The following is a 21,556-nucleotide window of genomic DNA, read 5'->3' as shown; positions in this document are numbered from 1 at the left end:
TCTGTAGCGCTGCAATGCATGCTCGGAGGCATGTTGGATGACAGAAGTGTTGACAGCAGGTGGCAGCAGAGGTTGACTGTCTCCCCCAAGGGAGCAGTGATGGCCAATTGAGGCTTCTTAAAGCAATGAATGAGGTGGTTCATTTTGTCTTATGACAGTCGTATGATGCCGCTGTCAAATAAAGTGCTAACGGTTAATATTATCTTTTGGTGGAAATATCCCATAATACTGTGAGGACAGCTGTGGTTTATAGTCCAGTGCGGCTTATCTATAAACAAATGTCATTTTCGTGTCAAATTTGGAGGGTGGGGGCTTATAGTCAGGTGTGCCTTTTGGTCCGAAAAGTAGGGTAAAGTTAACATCAGTGATTTTTTTTTTTTTTTTTTTTTTTTCAATTCAAGAATTTGTATAGGGTGATTTTCACCACTTTGTGAGCAGCTGTGTGAGCATGAACGCCAAATGTTTGGGTTCAAGAAAACCATTACATGAAAAAAATAGTTTTCATAGTACAGGTAGTCCCCGGGTTACGAACGAGTTATGTTCCTACGCTGGTGACGTAAACCGAATTTCCGCATAAGTCGGAATTAACCCTTTGAGTACCCCAAAATAACTATCCAAAAAGTCAAAAAATATTGTATTTTGTTTAATGATGGAGGATACACTGCCATTTTGTGGCAGCGTTGGGTCTGGCTAGACTGTCACCTTATGACTGAGGAGCAGACTCTCATCTGACATGGATAATGGAGAGCTGCGCTCTGCTTTGGCCCACATAAGGCTGTAAATTGTTTCAGCTAATATATGTTTGTGTATGCATTTGTAGTGAAGTTTACAGCTACAGTTAGTGGAGTTACGTGTGTGCGATTTGCTATGAGGATTGTAAATACACTAGCATTCGTAGCATTTAAGACAGCGGACTTTTGTTTGGCTAATTAGGGTAATTTAATCTACTGAGTTTACATTTTGTTTTGACTAGATGGAAGTATAAACACCAGTTGTTGGTGTCAAGTGTTTTATTGTTAAAATGCTTGTCGTTTTGAACGTAAGTGTGCATATGTGTGTTGCAGCTTTACAAATTGTCAAAAGTGAAGGAAGTAAAAAGCTTCAAAAAGCACAATTGCCTTGTTAATGTGTGTAAAGCTGAACAACTTCTCATTTAGTAAGTACGGAACACGTCGTATTAATAAAGTAAAGTTAAAAAAATCATACTTTGAGGTACAATAAGATACTGTTTATGCGACCAAAAAAAAAGTCAAAATGGCGTAAGTCGAGTACGTCGTAACCCAGGCAATACCTGGATTATTATGTATTTTAACAGTTCTTATGTATTTTAACAGTGAGGTGAATGATCACGTTTCAGTGCTTTTGACTGCGATTGATGTCCAATTCTTTTTAACTGAGACAACATTTTTGGCGGAGGGGGGGCAACATTTTTTTTTAAAATTGGAAATAAAAATCTTGATTTGTTTTGGTTAAATGTATATAAAATAATCGACTGATTGACTGATTGTGAAATGAAAAATAGCAACAAATCTTTTGAAAAAAAAATTAAATATAAATTGTTTGAATTGAAAAGGCTAATAATGAAATGATCAATGTTGTCGAGCGAAACAGAAGAATTCAAACTTTTTTTTTTTTTAGAAATCTAAAAATATATACAGTATTTCCTAATTTTTTAGTTTTTTTTTCTCATTAAAATCATGTTTTCTAATCATAATGATCAAATAATGTCTGCAAGCCCCGCCCAGTTCAAATGGAACGTCCATCTATTGCCGTCAATGGCAGCCCATGAGTTAAATACAATTTTTTAAAAATGTATCTGAACAAAAAGTATCTTGGGTGGATTTTGTTTCTCAAACAGTTACTCACTAAACGGTAAACGACATTGGACATCTTTTGCTGTCAATGGCTACTAATTAGTTAAATAGAATTGATTTTAATGATTAAAAATGTATTTTTTAGTGCTCACACACTCGCTCACAAAGTCTTTGTTAACATTGAGTTAACGTTGAAGAAGTATGTCACACTGTAAAGACTATTTTTTTAGGTCGTCAGGGCCCAAACTGCATTCTCATTTTCTTCAGGGAGCCGTAGGACGACTCACCCCGTCACTGACCTTTAAATGATAACTTCCTGGAAGTGAACACTCATAGGTGGGAGTCGCAGAAGGGGCCCTCCCCTTTCCCTCACCATCCAAATGGCAAACACGTGTGTTTACAGCAAAGATCAATGGTGTCGTGACTAATCGGTGTTTGTGTCAGACGTGACGCTTGCTTAATAGTCAGTTTTATCTGCTCAAATGACAGTCGTGCCCGCGCAACTCAAGAAAACAAACACGGCGAGGAAAACGCCGTGTTCTCTCTCGGCGTCACGTCAGACACGCGTGATGGTTATTTTTTACAAAGAACCTCTTTATGGAAATGGCCACCGCTCTTTTTATTGCATTTCCCTTGCTGGTCATTTGCATGTAATGCTTTAATATTAGGTTTCAGATTGAATGGAAACCACGGGTGGTGAACGTTTCCTGGGTGAAGGTGCAATATAAACAGTCATTATTCCCACCGCAGATAATTATGTTTTCTCAAGGACTGGTTGACTGCCAAGTTTTGCTTATCAAAATGGGTTTGCGGCAACAATGCAACATTTAACAACATTATTGCTAAATGTGTAATAAGGTAACAGGCATTGGATTTCTACTATGCACCTATAAAAAGTATAAAGTACCAGGAGTGCCAAAATTGAATAATACATGAACAAATGTCATTAAATTTGTATTATTTCAGTATTTATTCATTTTTAAATTTGTTTCAATATTTATCGATATTTTAAATTATATACATGTATTAGTGCTGCAACGATTAATTGATTAACTCGAGTAATTCGATTAGAAAAAAGCTTTGAATGAAATTTTGCTGCTTCGAGTATACGTTTAATTAGAGTTGCGTTGTAATAGTTTGTTTTGAAAGTGTTTGCATTTGATTTTATTGATTTGGGTGGATACAAGGCCCTCTAGTGGCAACAGTGAATATGATCCAGCTGCTCCCTGTTAAGACCAACATAAAGTTTTTGTTTAAGATAATTTTTTTTCATACATTAGTAATTCAGTTTATACTTATATTTAGCCGCTTTTTGTGGGAATATGTGTTTGAACAATTTATGAGCATTGTAAATAAAAAAAAAAAAAAAGTTAGCATTTTATAGCATTTAAGCTAGTGGACTTTTGCTCTGCAAATTAGCCAATTGTTCTTTTATTGTAGATCGATTGTAGTTATTCGTTGTATACCATTTGAGGCTAAGCTCAGCTATTTTAATTTATTTTTAAATGAAAGGGAAACTCTGCATTGTTTGAAGAAAATCTCGGGAGTTTAATTTTGTATTCGCATTCAATGCTTTTTTTGAAAGTACTTTTAAGTATTGTAGCAAGCCTTTTTTTTACATCTCCTAAAATATATTCTGCAACGCATTAAATGTTCCTAATCCGATTTACCGATTATTCGAACTAACTAGTTGATAGATTATTAGACTACTAAAACAATCGATAGCTGCAGCCCTAACATATATATATTTATTTGGTTGACTTATTTATACTTTCATATATTGTATTTATTCAACTTTTATTTAATTTGGAATTCATTTTCATTTCTATTAGTCCATTTGGTTATATTTATTTAGATTTACATACCTATATGTTAGAATGATTTTACCCATTTCAATTTCAATTTTTTTTCAACATTTTTTTTTTCATTTTAATTGCATTCATTTCAACTTTAAATCATTTATTTCAGTTACTATGTACAAGTAGTTACGAACGAGTTCCGTTCCTACACTGACGACGTTACCCGAATTTCCGCGCAAGTCCGAATGGACCCTTTAAGTGCCCCTAAGTACCCCCTAAATATCAAAATAACCATCCAAAAACATGGATTATACTTCATTGTCCTGTCTTCGCCAATACGTCGGAGCTAAGTCCTAGCTAGACAACGAGCTAAGCTCTCTTTCTCTCATAGGAGCAAATGCACTCTTCTTCATGTGTAAATGTGCTCTTACTCGCATGCGGACGTACTACCCGGTCTACGCGTCTGGCGGCAAAATAAAAGCATCCATCACAAAACACAACTAAAAGTCAACATAATCAAATTTACATTTCACCAAAGGGCAGAACATTCATATTAATAAAACCAATTAAAAAATGAGATACCGTGAGGTACAATAAGATACCATTTAAACAACAAAAAAACAACTGGAGACAAAATGGTGGACAAGACTCCGGAGTGGTAAAGTCGAAATCACGTAAGTCGGGTACGTCGTAACTAGTGCTGCAACGATTAATCGATTAACTCGAGTATTCGATTAGAAAAAAAAGATTCTAATTAAATTTGGCTGCTTCGAATATTCGTTTAATTAAAGTGGCATTGTAATGGTTTGTTTTGAAAGAGTTTGCATTTAGTTTTATTGATCTGGGTGGATACATGGCTCTCCAGTCTACCTCATTTCACATGGCTGAATCCATCTGCTCCCTGTTAAGACCAACATAAGCTAAGTTTTTGTTTGAGCTAACATTTTTTTATGCATTCTTAATTTAATTTATTGGTATATTTAGCCATTTTTTTGTGGGACTATGTGTCTGAACCATTTGTTAAGAGCACTGTAAAAAAAACGTTAGCATTTTATAGCATTTAAGCTAGCGGACTTCTGCTATGTAAGTTAGCCAACTGCTTTTTTTGATATACATAGTTTTATTTTTTTATATATATACCATTTGAGGCTCAGCTTAAGTATTTTAATTTTTTATGGTCCTTATCCGATTACTCGATTATTCGAACTAAATAGTTAATCGATTAATCGACTACTAAAATAATCGATAGCTGCAGCCCTAGGACTACCTGTATTTCAAATATTCATTTCAGATTTGTGATATATTTCAATTTGTATTAATTTATTAATTTAACTTTTATTTGCTTAAAGGGAATCCCGGATTTAAAGACTTGTAGGCTCTAATAAGCCACAGTTGTTCTCTTTTACTAAAATATGTTATTAGAAACACATAAAATATTGTCACGTAGCATATTTAAACCACCCTTATTTGATATTACTACATTTAAGTATTTTCTTTAGGCATCTTTAGTATGGTCTGTTTGTATGCATCTAAACAAAACTAGCTGAAAGCTCACAGTAGTACTTTGGGTGTCAAATTCACCTCAGGTGTAGGACATTTTGCCAGGACACGTTTTTTTCCCTACTCTCGTCGAGTCTCATCAAACAAAATAACTATACGGTAGTACTTTGGAGGTCAAATTTGCCTCTTGTAGTACGTTTCGCCAGTATAGCACATTTTGGCAGAACACCGGTTTTGTCCTACTCTCGTCTCGTCTCATCCCGTCTTTCCTGTTTATTTTACTGCTCGTTTTGTGAAATATCGACAGTGCTGTCATGCTCATTAATGTTCGTCTCGGGTTCAAATTGAAAGCGCTGAACAGATGACATGTTTATGTCGCTAGAGTCATACTCTGGAAGCCCGGCAGCGTAACCATGTGACGTCAACAACAATGGCGACCTACTAGTTAAACGAATGTCACAAATTGTATACAAACAAAAGCATCAAGAGGGGTTTCAATATCAAAATATGTTAACTCATAATAATGTTTATCTTTTAAAAACTACAAGTCTTAATATCCGTGGATCCCTTCAAAAATATTTCATTTCAGCATATATTTATTTCAACATATATTACACATATGCTTCATTTATTTTAAATTCCATTTATTTCACTTTCAATGTATTTGTTTTTCGTATTCATGTTATATATTTATTTCAATTATTTTAGATTTCAATTTTTATTCATTTCACTAATTTCAAAATCTATTTAAATTTTTACATATTTGAATTTTTATTTTTACTTCAACATTTATTTCACTTTTTGTTTCATTTTTGTACTCCTATCCATGTTTACCTCTTCAAAGAAAGTACCATAATCAGCATTTTCTATGCAAAAAAAAAAAAATATATATATATATATATATATACGTATATATATATATACACTGACAAGCACGAGGATTAACTTGAGTTCCATTTTCACTATTAAAAAGCGCCCTGAGGCTGAAGTAAACAAAACAGTCCAGTTGATGTATGCGTTAATCTGCTCAGGGGCTTGTGATGTGATTAGGTTTGCAATAATGTATTGCCGAGGCAACTCCGCCTCTCAATGCTCTTGGCAGGCTGCAATACACTTTATCAACTGATTCCTTGGCATTGACGGTGATAGACGTCCAATCCGTTTTGAGTGGGAGAGAGCTCAAAACATTAGCTTCTCCTCTGCCAGCATCCATCAAATTACCCGAACCAACAGTCGCGTGACCTCCGAGGTCACGATCGAACACGCCGCGGGGAGCCAAAGGAGCGGTCGTCGCGGGCGCGTCGGGTGTCGCCCGCTAATGGTGCTGACAGTGCACTTAGACAATAGCCCGAGCGGCCAGAAGTCCAGAGAGCGATAACGGCGTTAACAAGAGTTTCACGTGGGAACCTTTAAAGCCAGCTTCCTGTTTCTCACGTGGAGTTACCGTGTACTAAAAGCTTGATAACAAGCGAGGAAATTAGTTATTACGATGCAGTCGCCGTAAAATAAAAAACAAAATGGCGTGCTCAGGGACAAAAAGCCTGTTAATCAATTATTCAATTGATAAGTGGATTGTTAGTTCCGCCTAAATGAGTTTGTTATTGACGTTTTTGACGATTGTATTTATAGGGCAAGTAAGTATTTTTGGTCAGTTATAAAAAAAAATTAAAAAACAGCCTCAAAAGACCTCACATTTGGGGCTATATAGACATTTAGAACATTTCTATAAGAAAAAAAACATTCTTTTCTCTATTAACGTATTGACTGTCATTGACGGTGATAGATGTCCAATTCATTTTGACTTTGAATTGGATTGGATGTCCATCACTGTCAATGGCTGTGAATGAGTTAACAAATATACATCAAAAAGCATTGGGGTAATACATAAGTACATAAAATAATAATATTTTTAAAATGAATAATTAAAACAGAATTATTGCAATTTTATTTTTATTTAAGCTATATATTCACAGTTATATTCCCTTTTTTTTTTTTCTTAATCAACTAAGAGAATATTCACGATAAAATCATGTCCAATCCATTTTGACTTGGAGGGTAAACAGCCACCCAGTCAAATTGGATTGGACGTCCATCACTGTCAATGGCAGTGAATGAGTTAACACATATATCCCAAAAAGCATTGGGGTATTACATAAGTACAAACATTCAAAATATTATGAAAAATCATCAGTAACTTTAAATAAAGAGAATAATTGCTATTTATTATAATAATTCGTTTACTACTACTACTACTACTACTACTACTAATAATAATAATAATAATAATAATAATAATAATGAGAATATTCACTTTAAAATCATTGGCTGCCATTGGCAGTGATAGATGTCCAATCCGTTATGTCTTGGAGGGCTAACCGCCACCCAGTCAAATTGGATTGGATGTCCATCACTGTCAATGGCAGTGAATGAGTTAACACATATATCCCAAAAAGCATTGGGGTATTACATAAGTACAAACATTCAAAATATTATGAAAAATCATCAGTAACTTTAAATAAAGAGAATAATTGCTATTTATTATAATAATTCGTTTACTACTACTACTACTACTAATAATAATAATAATAATAATAATAATGAGAATATTCACTTTAAAATCATTGGCTGCCATTGGCAGTGATAGATGTCCAATCCGTTATGTCTTGGAGGGCTAACCGCCACCCAGTCAAATTGGATTGGATGTCCATCACTGTCAATGGCAGTGAATGAGTTAAAAAATATACGTTGGGGTAATACATAAGTATATCAAATAATAACCTCTTTAAAAAATCATAATTTTCTATAAATAAAGAGAAGGACTGCAGTTTTTCTTTATTTAAGCTATTTTATATTATAAAAATAAAATAAACATAAAAGAATATTCTCAGTTATTTCCCTTTAAAAAATTTAAAGTTAAAATTAATCATAAATAAGAGAATATTTACTATAAAATCATTTTCTGCCATTGACGGTGATACACGTCCAACTCATTTTGACTGGGAGTAGGCGAATAAACGGACGTCAAGCGTCGTCACTGGCAGCCAATGACAAAGGGTTAAGACAGTGGTTCTTAACCTAGGTTCGATCGAAACCCAGGGGTTCGGTAAGTAAGTCTAAGGGTTCCGTACGCTGATTAAATCTAGGCAAAGTGGCTTTTTAGACATGGTTTTGAACTGGTTTGCTCCCAGTTTACTGGCTTAATCAATTTCTTTTTTAACTGCGAGTCCTTGATCTGATGGGAGGAGGAACTGGTTTGCTCAGTGGAAGGTTGTCGCAATTGGTATGAGGGAATACAACAGACCAATGGGCAGCGTTGTCTCAAATTTTGACCTGTTCATAAAATATTCTGTCAAAATGAGAAGAATTCTGAACGGGAATTTGCTAAATTATTACCGTATTGGCCCGAATATAAGATTTTATATATATATATATATATATATATATATATGATTATAAGATGACCCCCTCTTTTTCAAGACTCAAGTTTGAAAAAGACTTTTTGAACACCAAATTCATTATTATACAGAAAATAATTACAGTAAATCCGAAACAAATGATTATAACAATATATGTGAGAGAAAAAGCATGTTATTTTGCCCCATTCAAATCTTAATATCTGAGCATTTAAATATGTAAACTAAAGTGCAATCACATTCGTAAATGAATGGCTTCTGGTTTTTGAAATGTAAATAAACTAATCTATTGTGATAAAACAACAAAATTGAAATAACTGCATTAATCATCAAAGTCTAAATGCAACTGTAGTCTTGAAACAAATATGAATAAGGAAAAACATTGCAATAAAATAATGCAAACTGGTTAAACTTGAGAGTAGCTGAGATCTGTCATGACAGAACATCGCTTCAATGATATCTGGCGCCATCTACCGTCATGAATGGGGAGAGTAGCTGAGATCTGTCATGACAGAACATTGCTTCAATGATATCTGGCGCCATCTAGCGTCGTGAATGGGTATAATGTCTAGACCGCGAATTTAAGACGACCCCCTCTTTTTCAGTCTTATTTCAATGCAAAAAACACAGTCTTATATTCGGGCTAATACAGTAGTTTGCTAGCTTACATATATTGGCTTTGAAATTTAAAAAGAAAAAATGCTAAATTATTTAATTCCGAAAAGTTCGGCGAATCCACATGTGAAGCTTGTGGGGTTCAGTACCTTTAGTAAGGTTAAGAACCACTGGGTAAACAGAACAGACCTATTTCGCTATGAGAAACTGTAAAAGTGCAAAACTTGTTTGTTTGTGTCCTTAGCAGCCCCTAATATTTGTTTAACGTGCCCCATTCATGCAACGTTGATGCTTTCCAGGCATTTCAAGGATAATGGCGCATTTAACATGGCAATTAGTTGCAAATGTCTTCCTAAAAAACGGCAGCGGCACACTCCGGGGCATCTGCTATCGCCCAAATCTGCCTGTTAGACTCATTATACCTCGACCCCCGCTGGCCGGAACATGTAAGCGTGCCCCGGAGAGGGAGGGAAGCGAGCTGAGAAAATCCTGTCAAGTTCAGAGTTGTTTGAAAGACATCTGGCCGAGAGCTGCGGGCTAATGCCATCTGCACGCTCATTTTAAGTGGGCTTTGAGTTCAGTGGCGTGTCAATGTTAACAACAATGTCTTGCAAGAGGAATTTAAGGATCTAGATTAGCTGCACCCCCCCAAAAATATATTTTTAAACAAAAGAATCTGGTATGAACACATAAGAAACTTAGAGAGTAGTTCCACTTTTTTCTTCACATAGGAAGTAGTAGCAAAGTGCTCTCGCGAACAAAACTTCTCACGGTCATTGTTTGAAAAAGGAGACCCAAAATTACAAGCATTCAAAGTCAATAACAAATAAAATAAATGACATAATTTAAAAAATAATGCGAGGAATTTGTAAAACTTTCCAGTGTGCTTCTTTGCAGAGATGTTTAGACTGACAGTAACAGAAAGTAGTATAAGATAACGTATGATAGTAATCATTGTTATTTTTTAGCGTTCAATCCTGCAACACCATGCTAATTTTCCATAGCGCCTGAGTTGAAACTTCATTGTACATTAGCATGAAGCTAACATGTTTTCTGGACCAAAAGAATGCAAAGTTGATTTTGTGTCTTAAATAAAACTGACATCAAATCAGGGTGTACACCGCCTACTAACTAAGCTAACATGTTTTCCAGGAAAAAGGGATGCAAAGTCAATTTTGTACTTTAATCAAATCTACCATGCTAATCTTCATTAGATTTTAACACCAGACGTTATTGTATAAAATCCCAATAAGCTAACATGTTTTACTGAACAAAGGAATGAAAACAACATTTTGTCCTTTAATTAAAACTGCCACGCTCATTTTCATTAGCACTTGACTGGAGCCTTCATTGTATATTAGCATTAAGCTAACATGTTTTCCAGAACAAAGGAATACAAAGTAAATTTTGCATTTTAATGCAAAAAACCATGTTAATTTCTGTTAGCACTTGACTGTAAACTTCATTGTAAAGTAGCATTAAGCTAACATGTTTTCCGCAACAGAGGGATGCAAAGTCAATTTTGTCCTTTAATGAAAACTGCCATGCTATTTTTGTTAGCACTCTACTGGAGACTTCATTGTACATTAGCATTAGGCTAACATGTTTTCCGGAACAGAGAAATATGAAGTAAATTTTGCATTTTAATGCAAACAACCATGCTAATATGATTATAATTTTCATGAGATTTTAACTCAAGACTTTACCATTAAGATATTACCATTAAGCAAACATGTTTTACTGAACAAAGGAATGCAAAGTAAAATTTGTCCTTTAATGAAAACTGCCATGCTATTTTTGTTAGCACTCTACTGGAGACTTCATTGTACATTAGCATTAAGCTAACATGTTTTGCGGAACAGAGAAATACGAAGTTAATTTTGCATTTTAATGCAAACAACCATGCTAATATCTGTTAGCACTTGACTGGAAACTTCATTGTATATTAGCATTAAGCTAATATGTTTTCCAAAACAAAGGAATACGAAGTAAATTTTGGATTTTAATGCAGACAACCATGCTAATTTCTGTTAGCACTTAACTGGAGACGTCATTGTAAATTAGCATTAAGCTAACATGTTTTCTGTAACGAAGGAATACGAAGTAAGTTTTGCATTTTAATGCAAACAGCCATGCTAATTTCTGTTAGCACTTGACAGGAGACTTCACTGGATATTAGCATTAAGCTAACATGTTGTTGGGATCAAAGAAAACTAACATCTATTTCCTATTTAAATGAAAACTGTGATTTCCTTGTTCATGTATGTTTAGTTTTACAGTTTAATTTTACAGTTAACTCAACTGCAGTGTAATAATCAGCTTGAAAAATGTTTTTTCAGGGACCGTTCGCCATCTTCCGCACTTCCACCATGCTTGATCAATGAAATATGCACAAAAACAGTCTCGATTCTACAATCGCCCAAGCCTCATTTCGATCTGTAATAAGTTTTGGTTTTCCCACAGAACCAAATGGCCAAAGCCTTGTATGACAACATGCCCGAGTCCCCGGAGGAGCTGGCCTTCCGGAAAGGGGACATTCTGACGGTGATCGAACAGAACACGGGCGGCCTGGAGGGCTGGTGGCTCTGCTCGTTGCACGGCCGGCAAGGCATCGCCCCCGGCAACCGCCTCAAGCTACTAATCGGGCCCAAGTTCGAGGCCCAGTCGCCTGCCGCCCAGTCGCCCCAGCAGAGCTCGGCGGCCCAAGGCCTGTACCGGATGCCGGCTTCTCTGCAGAGTCCGCAGCAACAGAGTCAGCAGTGCGTTTACCAGGTGCCCTCTGGGCAAGATGTCTATCAGGTGCCGCCAAGGAGTGCGCTGTCTGCTGATAACACGCCGAGCAAGGTGAGATTTTATCAATGAGGGTCATGAGTTTTCGTTTAACTCTGTGGATAGCTGAAGTGGGGTTTGTGATTTTTGTTCTTCAAACTTTTAATTGTTTCTTTTCGGGGGAAGGAAACCCGAGAAAACGGCTTGTTGGTTCTTTATTTGTTTTTATTCTAGAATTTCTGGTGTTTAGTAAATTATTTTTCCTTTCAATTCATCTTTAATGGCTGGAAATTCTGTTCAGATTTTCGCCATTCGCAGTCACGCCAGTCTTCTAATTTTATATCCATCACACTATGGAAACCATTAAGAGGTTCTCCTGTCTATTAACCAGTGTTGTTAATAACGGCGTTACAATATAACGGCGTTACTAACGGCGTTATTTTTTTCGTTAATGAGTAATCTAATTAATTACTTTTCTCATCTTGGCAACGCCGTTACCGTTACTGAGGCGGGAAAGGCGTGCGTTACTATGCGTTACTAAGTTGGTTGAATAAAAAAAAGTCTGAGAGAAACGGACTCACGGGGACGAGAGCAGAGCAGGAGTGGGGAAGACGCCGTTGCAACCGCGATGCTAGATGGCTCCAATAATACCTGACTGCAGCCATAGCCGACAAACTACGCCCACATGACACGGTAGATATCATATTATAGAACTAGATGCAGATGACAGACACTGCTGCATTGCCAACATGTTTTAAGGACTACATGCGTTTGTAAACAGCCGCCATCTTAAAGCAGTACACCTCTCAGGAAGGCCCTGATGTAGAGATCCTTCCTAGCGAACCTAAGTAATTTTTTTTTATCTAAAATGCTCCTAAATCGGCAAAATCTTAACTTAAATCTATCTTTAAATGATGAAACAGTTTTAAAACTTACACATGTTTAAAGTAGACAGAAGGGAACTAATGCAATAACGGGAGAAATTTTAACAACTTTAACGATTGATTCACAACTTTAAATGACTTCCACACATAGCAAAGGTTACTAGCTAGTTATCGCAATACCCTTGTGTCTAGTTAAGTGGAGGGTAAAGAATTGGGCTTGGGCCAATTGTCCCCCAAACCCTTTAAGCTTCACATTGTGTGACCTGTTTTTTTTTTTTTTTTTTTGGAGAAAAAAAAAATCCCTAGTTACTTTGCCAAGTAACTAATTACTCTTACATTCAGGTAACTGAGTTACTAACGCAATTACTTTTCTGGGAGAAGTAATTTGTAACTGTAATTAATTACCTTTTTAAAGTAAAATTAACAACACTGCATGGCACTAAATGCGTTAGTAGACAGCCGCCATCTTAAAGCAGTAGACTTTTTAGGACGGCTCTGTTGTAGACAACCTTCCTAGCGAACCTAGGTAACTTTTTATCTAAAATACTTCTAAATCGGCAAAATCTTGACTTGAATCTATCTTTAAATGATGAAACAGTTTTAAAACTTTCATATGTCGAAAGTAGAGAGAAGGGAACAAATGCAATAATGGGAGCAATTTTAACAACTTTTAACAGTTGATTCAGGGTAAAGGGTAAAGAATTGGGCTCAGGCCAATTGTACCAAAAACCTTCACAAAAAACTTCACATAGTGTGGCCAATGTTTTTTTTTTTTTTTTTTTTTTTTTTGAGGGAAAAAAAAAAGTAATTATCACCAATTACTTTGCCAAGTAACTAATTACTCTTACATTCAGGTAATTGAGTTACTAACGCAATTACTTTTTGGGAGAAGTAATTTGTAACTATAATTAATTACTTTTTTTCAGTAAGATTAACAACACTGCTATTAACAAGTTTGTTGCGCCATCAATGGCACTCAAAACTTCACTGCTAGCCAAAGTAGCATTTGGTGTGCGTTTACGTAATATTTTCCAAGCGCATTATGTCTTCTGAGTTGTTTTCGCACATCTGTGTGAACGCGGATCATTTTCTCATCTATACGTGAACAAAAAGTTCCCACACACAAAGTACATTGTAACCCTCTCACAGTTTGTTTTTGCTCACAGGTATTTACTATATTTTCAAGCAGCCCGAGCTAAATTATACACTGCAAAAAAACGTTAAAACGCAGCAATAAAACACTTTTAACTATAGTGCCTATATGCTAACCCATCAATTCAATGCAGGGAAACCAAACTATTTTTAACGCGGCTGCGCTCCGCCAAAAACTGGCTTTGTGCAGTTTTGCTTTTCCCCTCAGTGCACTGATTCCCTCGGCCTCTGCGGCTTACAGCGGCTTTGCTCCACACAATGCCAGACGGGAGCCCTCGCATGAAAACACTACCCTGCTCTGCGGTAAACACTAGGCTGGACACACCCCGTACGCATTTGTCACGGCGCACCCGCGATCCCTCCGAAAGGTCGGGAGTTGAGCGCGATTGTGTAAATGTCCCGCAGGTCGCACCCACCGTTTGATAAATCCGCACCGAGCCCACGTGAAAAGCCTCTTGGGATCGATACCAGATCATTTCTCACACTTTTAGAGCATTCTTAACTGGTGAATCTTTCCCTGGCATTGCCGTGGCTCCCCCAAATTGCTTTTTCCAGTGCGGTGTTATTCATTTTCAAGCCATATTTCCACTAAGCGCTACGCTCCGGTTTGCTAAGGCATGTTTTGGAACATTAAAGCCGGATTGAAATATGTTTCCATGCGGGATTGTGAGAGTTGAAAATAGAAGCACTACATTGTCACGTTGACAACTTAATGATAGATTGCTTTTAACATCGATTTGGATTTATTCTCAGTGGCTGCCACTGAAGCCTTCTGATCCACTTGAATTGGGAGGACTGTTTTGTTATTGTTTCATAATTACCTCAATTTTTAAGGCAGGTAATCCCTGGGTTACGACATACTCGACTTACGTTATTTCGACTTTATGATGCCAGAGTTTCGTCTGCCATTTTGTCTCCAGTTGTTTTTTTGGGTGTTTTTTTAGTCGCGTAAACAGTACCTTATTGGATCTCACAGTATCTTTTTTTTTTTACTTTATTTTATTAATATGACTTATGCCCATTGGCGAAATATGTATTTGATTTTAAAGTAGACCGGTAAACGGGCCGACTGATATATCGGGCCGAAATTTGGAAATTTGACATATATGGGTATCGGCCTTTTTTTTTCAATCCGACTGGCCGATATGAAAAAGTCCATTTAAAACTAGGGATCGGAATCGAGTGATAAGGATCGGGGTTTTTAATTAAAAATATATATATCTGTGCTTTTCTGCCTCATGCTCGTACAGCCTCACTCTCCCTCCTGCTGCTTTTCTTGGTCAGCTGTGCACCGCGAATTTTGCTTGTTAAAGTGAATAATGATTGACAGGCGTTGAAGTTTTGATCTTGCCAGAGAAGTGTGGCAGCGCTACCTTCAAAGACGCCGAATGTGTCAATTATCGTTTAGCTCAGGGGTGTCAAACCAATTCCACAAAGGGCCAAGAGGGTCCTGGATTTCATTTCAAACAAGACTGTGCAAACAGATTAACCAATGAATTTTCTGCTGAAACAAGTAGCACCTGACTCCAATCAACTGATTACACTTGTAAGAGATCAGATTGGTGAAAAGATGACCTCTTTATTGGTTGGAACGAAATCCAGGACCCTCTTGGCCCTTTGTGGAATTGGTTTGACACCCCTGGTTAAGCTTGTTAAACACTAGTGTGCTGTGGCAACTCATTGTGTATGTGTGTGAGACTGTTCTCAGCAGTGAGCGGATTTGACTGGACTCACTCAATGAAGCATTTAATAGAGACAATCATTGTTCTACGTTATTCTTGTTTAAAAATAATTCACATTATGAAGGCGGCACGGTGGGACAGTAACATGTTTAAAACTTTTTTGTATTTATTTTCTTATAAGAGATGTTTCTGAGTCTAGGAAATTCAGGCACTTCTGGAGCTATTATTTTTATTTGTGTGATTCAGTAAACATGCTTTAGGCATTTCAATTAAGTTCAGTGTTTGCATTATTCAATTTCTTTATGCCAATTTTTACGCTTCTACTGCAAATGACTTTCGGCTCCAAAAATCTGTTATCGGCCCCTCTAACTACGGTCCTGAAAAACCGTCGATCTCTACTATAAAGTTAACTTTTGTTGTGTAATGCATGCTTTTATTTTGGCGCAGAAAGCGTAGAGCATGTAGTACTACCGCACGCGAGTAAGAGCGCATGTACACACGAAAAAGAACGTACGCGCACATACAAGGAAGAGCACATTTGCTTCCATTAAGAAGTCGTGCAGCCGAGTGAGGGAAAGAGATGGGCAAGATTACAGTTTAGCTTGTTTTCTAACTAGAACCTAGCTCCAATGTCTTGGCAAGGACAGTACAATGATGTATAATACATGTTTTTTGATAGTTATTTTGAGATTTAGGGGGTATTTCAGGGTACTTGTAGGGTTCATTCAGACTTACGGGGAAATACGGGTTACGTCGTCAGCGTGGGAAGGGAACCCGTTCGTAACCTGGGGACTAACTGAATAGTTACAAATATATTCAATAGATATTTAATGAAAAACGGATGAATTTGAGTGTTTTTAGTGTTCATTTAGATGTTACGAGGTTCACCACTTTGTGAACTTGTGCGTGAGCAAAGACTCCAAAGGTTTTATGTACAAGAAAACCGTAACATACGTTTTAAAGATCAGTTTTTTGTGTTAAAGTTAAATGAGAAGAAAATGAAAAGACTGGGCAAATCATTGATTTTTTTTTTGGATTTTTTTTTACATTTTTTTGTGAATGTTCGCTGCCAGACTTCCCGGTCAAAATGGATTGGACATCTAGCCATTTTAATGGCACTGAAACATGAGATGAAACATTGACTACCAGCCCTTAAAATAATATTTTTTTAATTAACAAAAAAATATATTAATTCTTCACTACATACAGTTGTACAGTTTTTTACAGTTTAATTTTTTTATATTAACTCAATAACCGCCATTGACGGCGATAGGCGTACAATCCATTTTTATCACTGCTAGCCCCTCAGTGAAATTTGATTGGACAGCTAACTCAGTAAACGGCAATGAATCCTGATCACTTAATGACAGCCATCCCTGTTGAAATTGATTGAATGTCCATCACTGTCAATGGCAGTGAATGAGTTATATGTAGAAAACTACCTTAAAGTATCATTTGCTCCTCAGAATATTGTTTTCCTAAAAAAATATTCATTTTTGATTACACACACATATTTTAAGGATCTTAAAATATCAGTCCAAAATTGTCTGCAACTCTATAACCTATTTTATTGTAAAGTCAAACCCAAGCGACATATTGCTAAAGGTCAGTCCAAGCCCGCGGGTTGAAGGTGCGCGTTGGCGATAAGAGGATATCTGTACTCAGCTGCCAAATGCAGATGGCAGCAAGGTGTCTACATACAACCTAGTGACCTTTTCCAAAGGTACGCCAGGCTGTCGTAATTGCGTTTTTGTAAATATTTACCAGCTCGGATGAGGTCTGTGCTTTTTGCGGTAGCGCTGATGTCACGAAAAACCTCCCGAGCGACCGAACAAACATTTGATAGTCTCCGAGGATTCTTTCACAAGGGAGGTAGAGCAAACTGCGTGACTCAAGGGGGATCAGGTTTGGACTGGTTCCAGGAGAAGCAAATGATATGTGTAGCGGGGAGTGAGTCACGACACCTACAGGTTGTTTGGTAAGCTCGGATTTTGGCAGGTAGAGCATTTTAAGGCTGATTTGAGAGGTGTCGTCATAGTTTACAACTGCTTCATGAGCAAGTTGTAAACCTTAGATTTTACGAACTGTACTCGCAGCACATTTTTTTAACATGCGTAATATGTAGGGTTCTTTATTAAGACTTAAAAAAAACAAACTTTTTAAGACCACTTGGGAAAAAATTAACTCCTAGAATGTCTGAAAATTTCTCAAACAGTGCAGCATGATTTAAAATTAAGGAATTTAAGATCCAACAGATGAGCTTCCATTCTTTCTAAGTATTAATAACTTCAAAAACTGTCCAGCATATTGAAGTGCAAAGTTCTAACAGGTTTAATTAAACAAGGTAAAAATTAATACTCATTAAAACCTCTTAAGAAATTTTGCAGCCAACCTTTTACCGCTTTGACATTTTTCTGACATTTTTTTCTCAATCGAGTACAATTTAAAATTTAAGGAAATTAAGATGAAGTTCAATGCATTTTTGAAACTATCAAGAGTTCAAAATTGAAGAGTCAACTAACCTTCTCATTCTTCATCTTTTTGTTCCCATTGGCTGCCGTTGACAGTGAGGGACGTCCTATCCATTTTGATTCAGAAATACTGCAAACATTATAGAAAAAAAAAATACTTTAAAGCCATAAATATACACTTTCACAAGCATGTGCTCCACCATTTTACTCATAAAGCTGCAGTACAGTTTATTAACTGATTCCTTGGCACTGGATTAATATTACATAGTGCTGTACTATATGAGGATTGAAATATATATATATATTAAACTGTATCAATATTTTACATGTCATTATCGCCATAAATAGACCTACTCCTGCAATGCACATTTTGCCCAGTAGATAGGATTCCATATACCACATTACTAACGGGAAAGTTCGGAATTTTTGACATCAGGCTTATTCTTCGAGTTAGCGAGGGTTTAATTAGTCGGTAGTGTTGATTTCAACAAATTCTGTGGAGTTTGTTAGTTATTTGTTAGTTTCAGGGCTCCGGAGTGGCTAAGCTAGCGCGAGTAAATTGGGCTGACTTGACATGCCAATAAAAAACATATGCACACATGAAAATCATCACTGGCCCATGCAATCAGCAGTGTTGGCTATGTTTTCAGGACAAAGTTATTAAAACTTTCCAGTTGTATGTTAATAATTGCAGTATGAACAGCAACATTTGTAATCCAGCAGCTCTGCAGAGGAGCAGAGCGTACTGATATCAGCTTTTTTTCACCGCTGATTTATTATGTCGTAGCCAGCAGCAAGTAACCAATTTATATTGTTCCTCGTTCTTCATAGGGAATTTGTGGAAACTTTGCTTTGCCCATTTCTTCTATGTGTTTCCACAGCCTCTAAATGCACATTTTGCCATGTTGCTGGCTATCACTTAACTCAGCAGACTGATGCTGCATTCGAGGAAGGTGGGAAGTCAGTTTCCACCCTCCGATCTGGAAAAATATAATTGGAATGCCTCCACTATTTGATCGCTTACGAGAAGGCAGGTTTGCTGGAGGTCAAAATGTCTTTTGATGGCCGAAATAAAAAACAACTTCAGGATCAGACATATTTGCTGTTTACATTCGCTTGGAACACTTTGAGGTCGCAACTGGTACCATCTGAGTGGGATAAGTCTGACTTCCCACCTTCCTCGAATGCATCATGAGCACGAGTGGTCGAAGCACTCCTCTCTATGTGGTTGCATTACACATCTAAAAAAAAAAAAACCTGCAGAATGAAATTACCGTATTGGCCTGAATATAAGACGGTGTTTTTTGCATTGAAATAAGACTAAAAAAGGGGGTCGTATTATATTCGCGGTCTAGACATTATACCCATTCACGACGCTAGATGGCACCAGATATCATTGAAGCGATGTTCTGTCATGACAGATCTCAGCTACTCTCAAGTTTAACCATTTTGCATTATTTTATTGCAATGTTTTTCCTTATTCAGATTTGTTTCAAGACTACAGTTACAGTTAGACTTCACTTTGTTAGTTAATGCAGTGATTGCAACTTTATTGTTTTATCACAATAGATTGGTTTATTTACATTTCAAAAACCAGAAGCCATTCATTTACGAATGTGATTGCACTTTAGTTTGCATATCTAAATGTTCAGATATTAAGATTAATGAGGCAAAATAACATGCTTTTTTTCTCAAATATATTGTTATAATCATTTTTTTCGGATGTACTGTAATTATTTTCTGTATAAAAATTAATTTGGTGTTCTAAAAGTCTTTTTTCAAACTTGAGTCTTGAAAAAGAGGGAGTCGTCTTATAATCAGGGCCGTCTTATATTCGGGCCAATACGGTAATTACGGCAGTTTGGTGTGACATTGTTTTTGCCGCATTGGTGTTTTGGAACAATGAGCTGCATTTTGAATTTATTTGACTGTGTTAGATCTGTTTGTAGATCTGTATCGTTTTTTTATTGGCATGCTAAGCAGGCACCATTTACTTGAGCTAGCTTAGACACTCCGGAGCCCTAAAACTAAAAAATAACTTACAAACTGCACGGAATTTGTTGAAATCCACCGACTGATTAAACCCCCGCTAACTCCAAGATTAAGCCTAATGTCAAAAATTCTGAACTTCCGCTTTAACACCAATCGGCCACAAAATGGTAACCAATTAGCTTCCCCTGTCAACCGTATGTGAGTAATACTTGCAGACAATTGAAAATAGCAACACATAATCCACAGACAACATCATTCGTTCCAATATCAATATTAATATATTAATATTATGCTAACTTAACATACACCATTCTTTAAAAAGTCAAGTTATCTTTCATTTGAGCAAAATTATGTATGCTACTGTGCATTACAGTTCTCTTACACTGCGGCCTAACACTTAATAAATCAATAAAATGAAATATTTCACATGATAAAGAAGCACTGTGTGTGTGTTGGTTCCTAGCTTGAACCAGGAAACCATCATGTCACACTTGCTCATTGACTTTATTGACACTCCCTCTGTCCCATAATATTTAACTGACATAAAGACGGCGACAACTACCAATTTTGAGTTCTCACAGGGATGACATCAGTTCTATGTTAGTAGCGGGTGGAACTTTTAAGTGCTAGCATAGGGAGTGTCTCCACTCAGATGAATCACTTTAGAAAAACATCGCTCTAACATCGATGCTGTTGTCTCTACTGCTCAAAAAGCAATTAACGCAAGCAATTATTTAATCCCCGTGTTGCATCGGCGTGAGCTAGCCGATTTAATGAGGACCGTCTTTCATCCGCTCGGATCAAAGCCGCGTCTCAATCTGGAGGAATGTTAAAAGATGACACCCGGCTTTTTATTTCGCGGAAAACACCAGTACATATCATAATTCCCTGGAGAACAAGGCAGATTACCGAAAAACTCGAGTTTAAATGCTAACACAGTGACAAGCCACATGTGGACTAAAGTGCAACACAGACAGGTCAAATCCTTGAATTGCCAAAATGTTCCGGCAAAGCATTTCCTGTCATCCCGGCTTTGCTTTATGACTCATTTATGATGGGGCGCTGCTCTAAACCTTCAAGGAGCAAAGTCCTCTCGGTATGCTAACCCCGCCGCAGATTAGTGCTTTTTTTTTTGTTGTTGCTGCTACTGATTTATGGGCTTTCTGCAGTCGGCGATTCATCACCGCGGCAACAATGGCTAGCGTCGGAGAGAACCAGCAATACATAAGTCACCTTCGTACGGGTGAAATCGTCATAAACAGGCCGTTTATTACACGTAGCGTAGCTTTATCGAGGGTTAGGGTTTTTATGAATTAGTTTGTCAATAGGCGGACAATAAGTTAACAACGTAAGCAACCATAGGGATGCTTTTTTGAGATTCGTGTAGGAGTTTGTACGTCTTGAAGGCTTTCAGGGTATGACGCAGCGAATGGAGGAAATGCCCATATAAGGATCAGAGTTTTTA

General features: G+C 36.9%; 1 protein-coding gene and 1 long non-coding RNA gene across 2 annotated transcripts in view; one reads left to right on the top strand and one right to left on the bottom strand.

Annotated features, from left to right (window-relative positions):
- The window catches only part of LOC130910339 (uncharacterized), a 116,157-nt gene that overhangs the window by 68,379 nt on the left and 26,222 nt on the right, over window positions 1-21,556 (bottom strand). The window contains exon 3 of the long non-coding RNA XR_009061852.1: window positions 18,151-18,229. This is a non-coding gene — a long non-coding RNA (uncharacterized LOC130910339). The remainder of the gene's footprint in view (window positions 1-18,150; window positions 18,230-21,556) is intronic.
- nedd9 (neural precursor cell expressed, developmentally down-regulated 9) overlaps window positions 1-21,556 on the top strand; it is a 61,982-nt gene that overhangs the window by 22,246 nt on the left and 18,180 nt on the right. Inside the window, exon 2 of the mRNA XM_057827545.1 lies at window positions 11,605-11,985. Within this exon, the coding sequence (XP_057683528.1) occupies window positions 11,605-11,985 (381 nt within the window). The remainder of the gene's footprint in view (window positions 1-11,604; window positions 11,986-21,556) is intronic.

This window comes from Corythoichthys intestinalis, chromosome 22 (assembly GCF_030265065.1).
Source record: "Corythoichthys intestinalis isolate RoL2023-P3 chromosome 22, ASM3026506v1, whole genome shotgun sequence".
Classification (NCBI taxonomy): Eukaryota; Metazoa; Chordata; class Actinopteri; order Syngnathiformes; family Syngnathidae; genus Corythoichthys; species Corythoichthys intestinalis.
The sequence above is the reverse complement of the archived record's forward strand: the minus strand, read 5'-3'. Positions and strand labels throughout refer to the sequence as shown.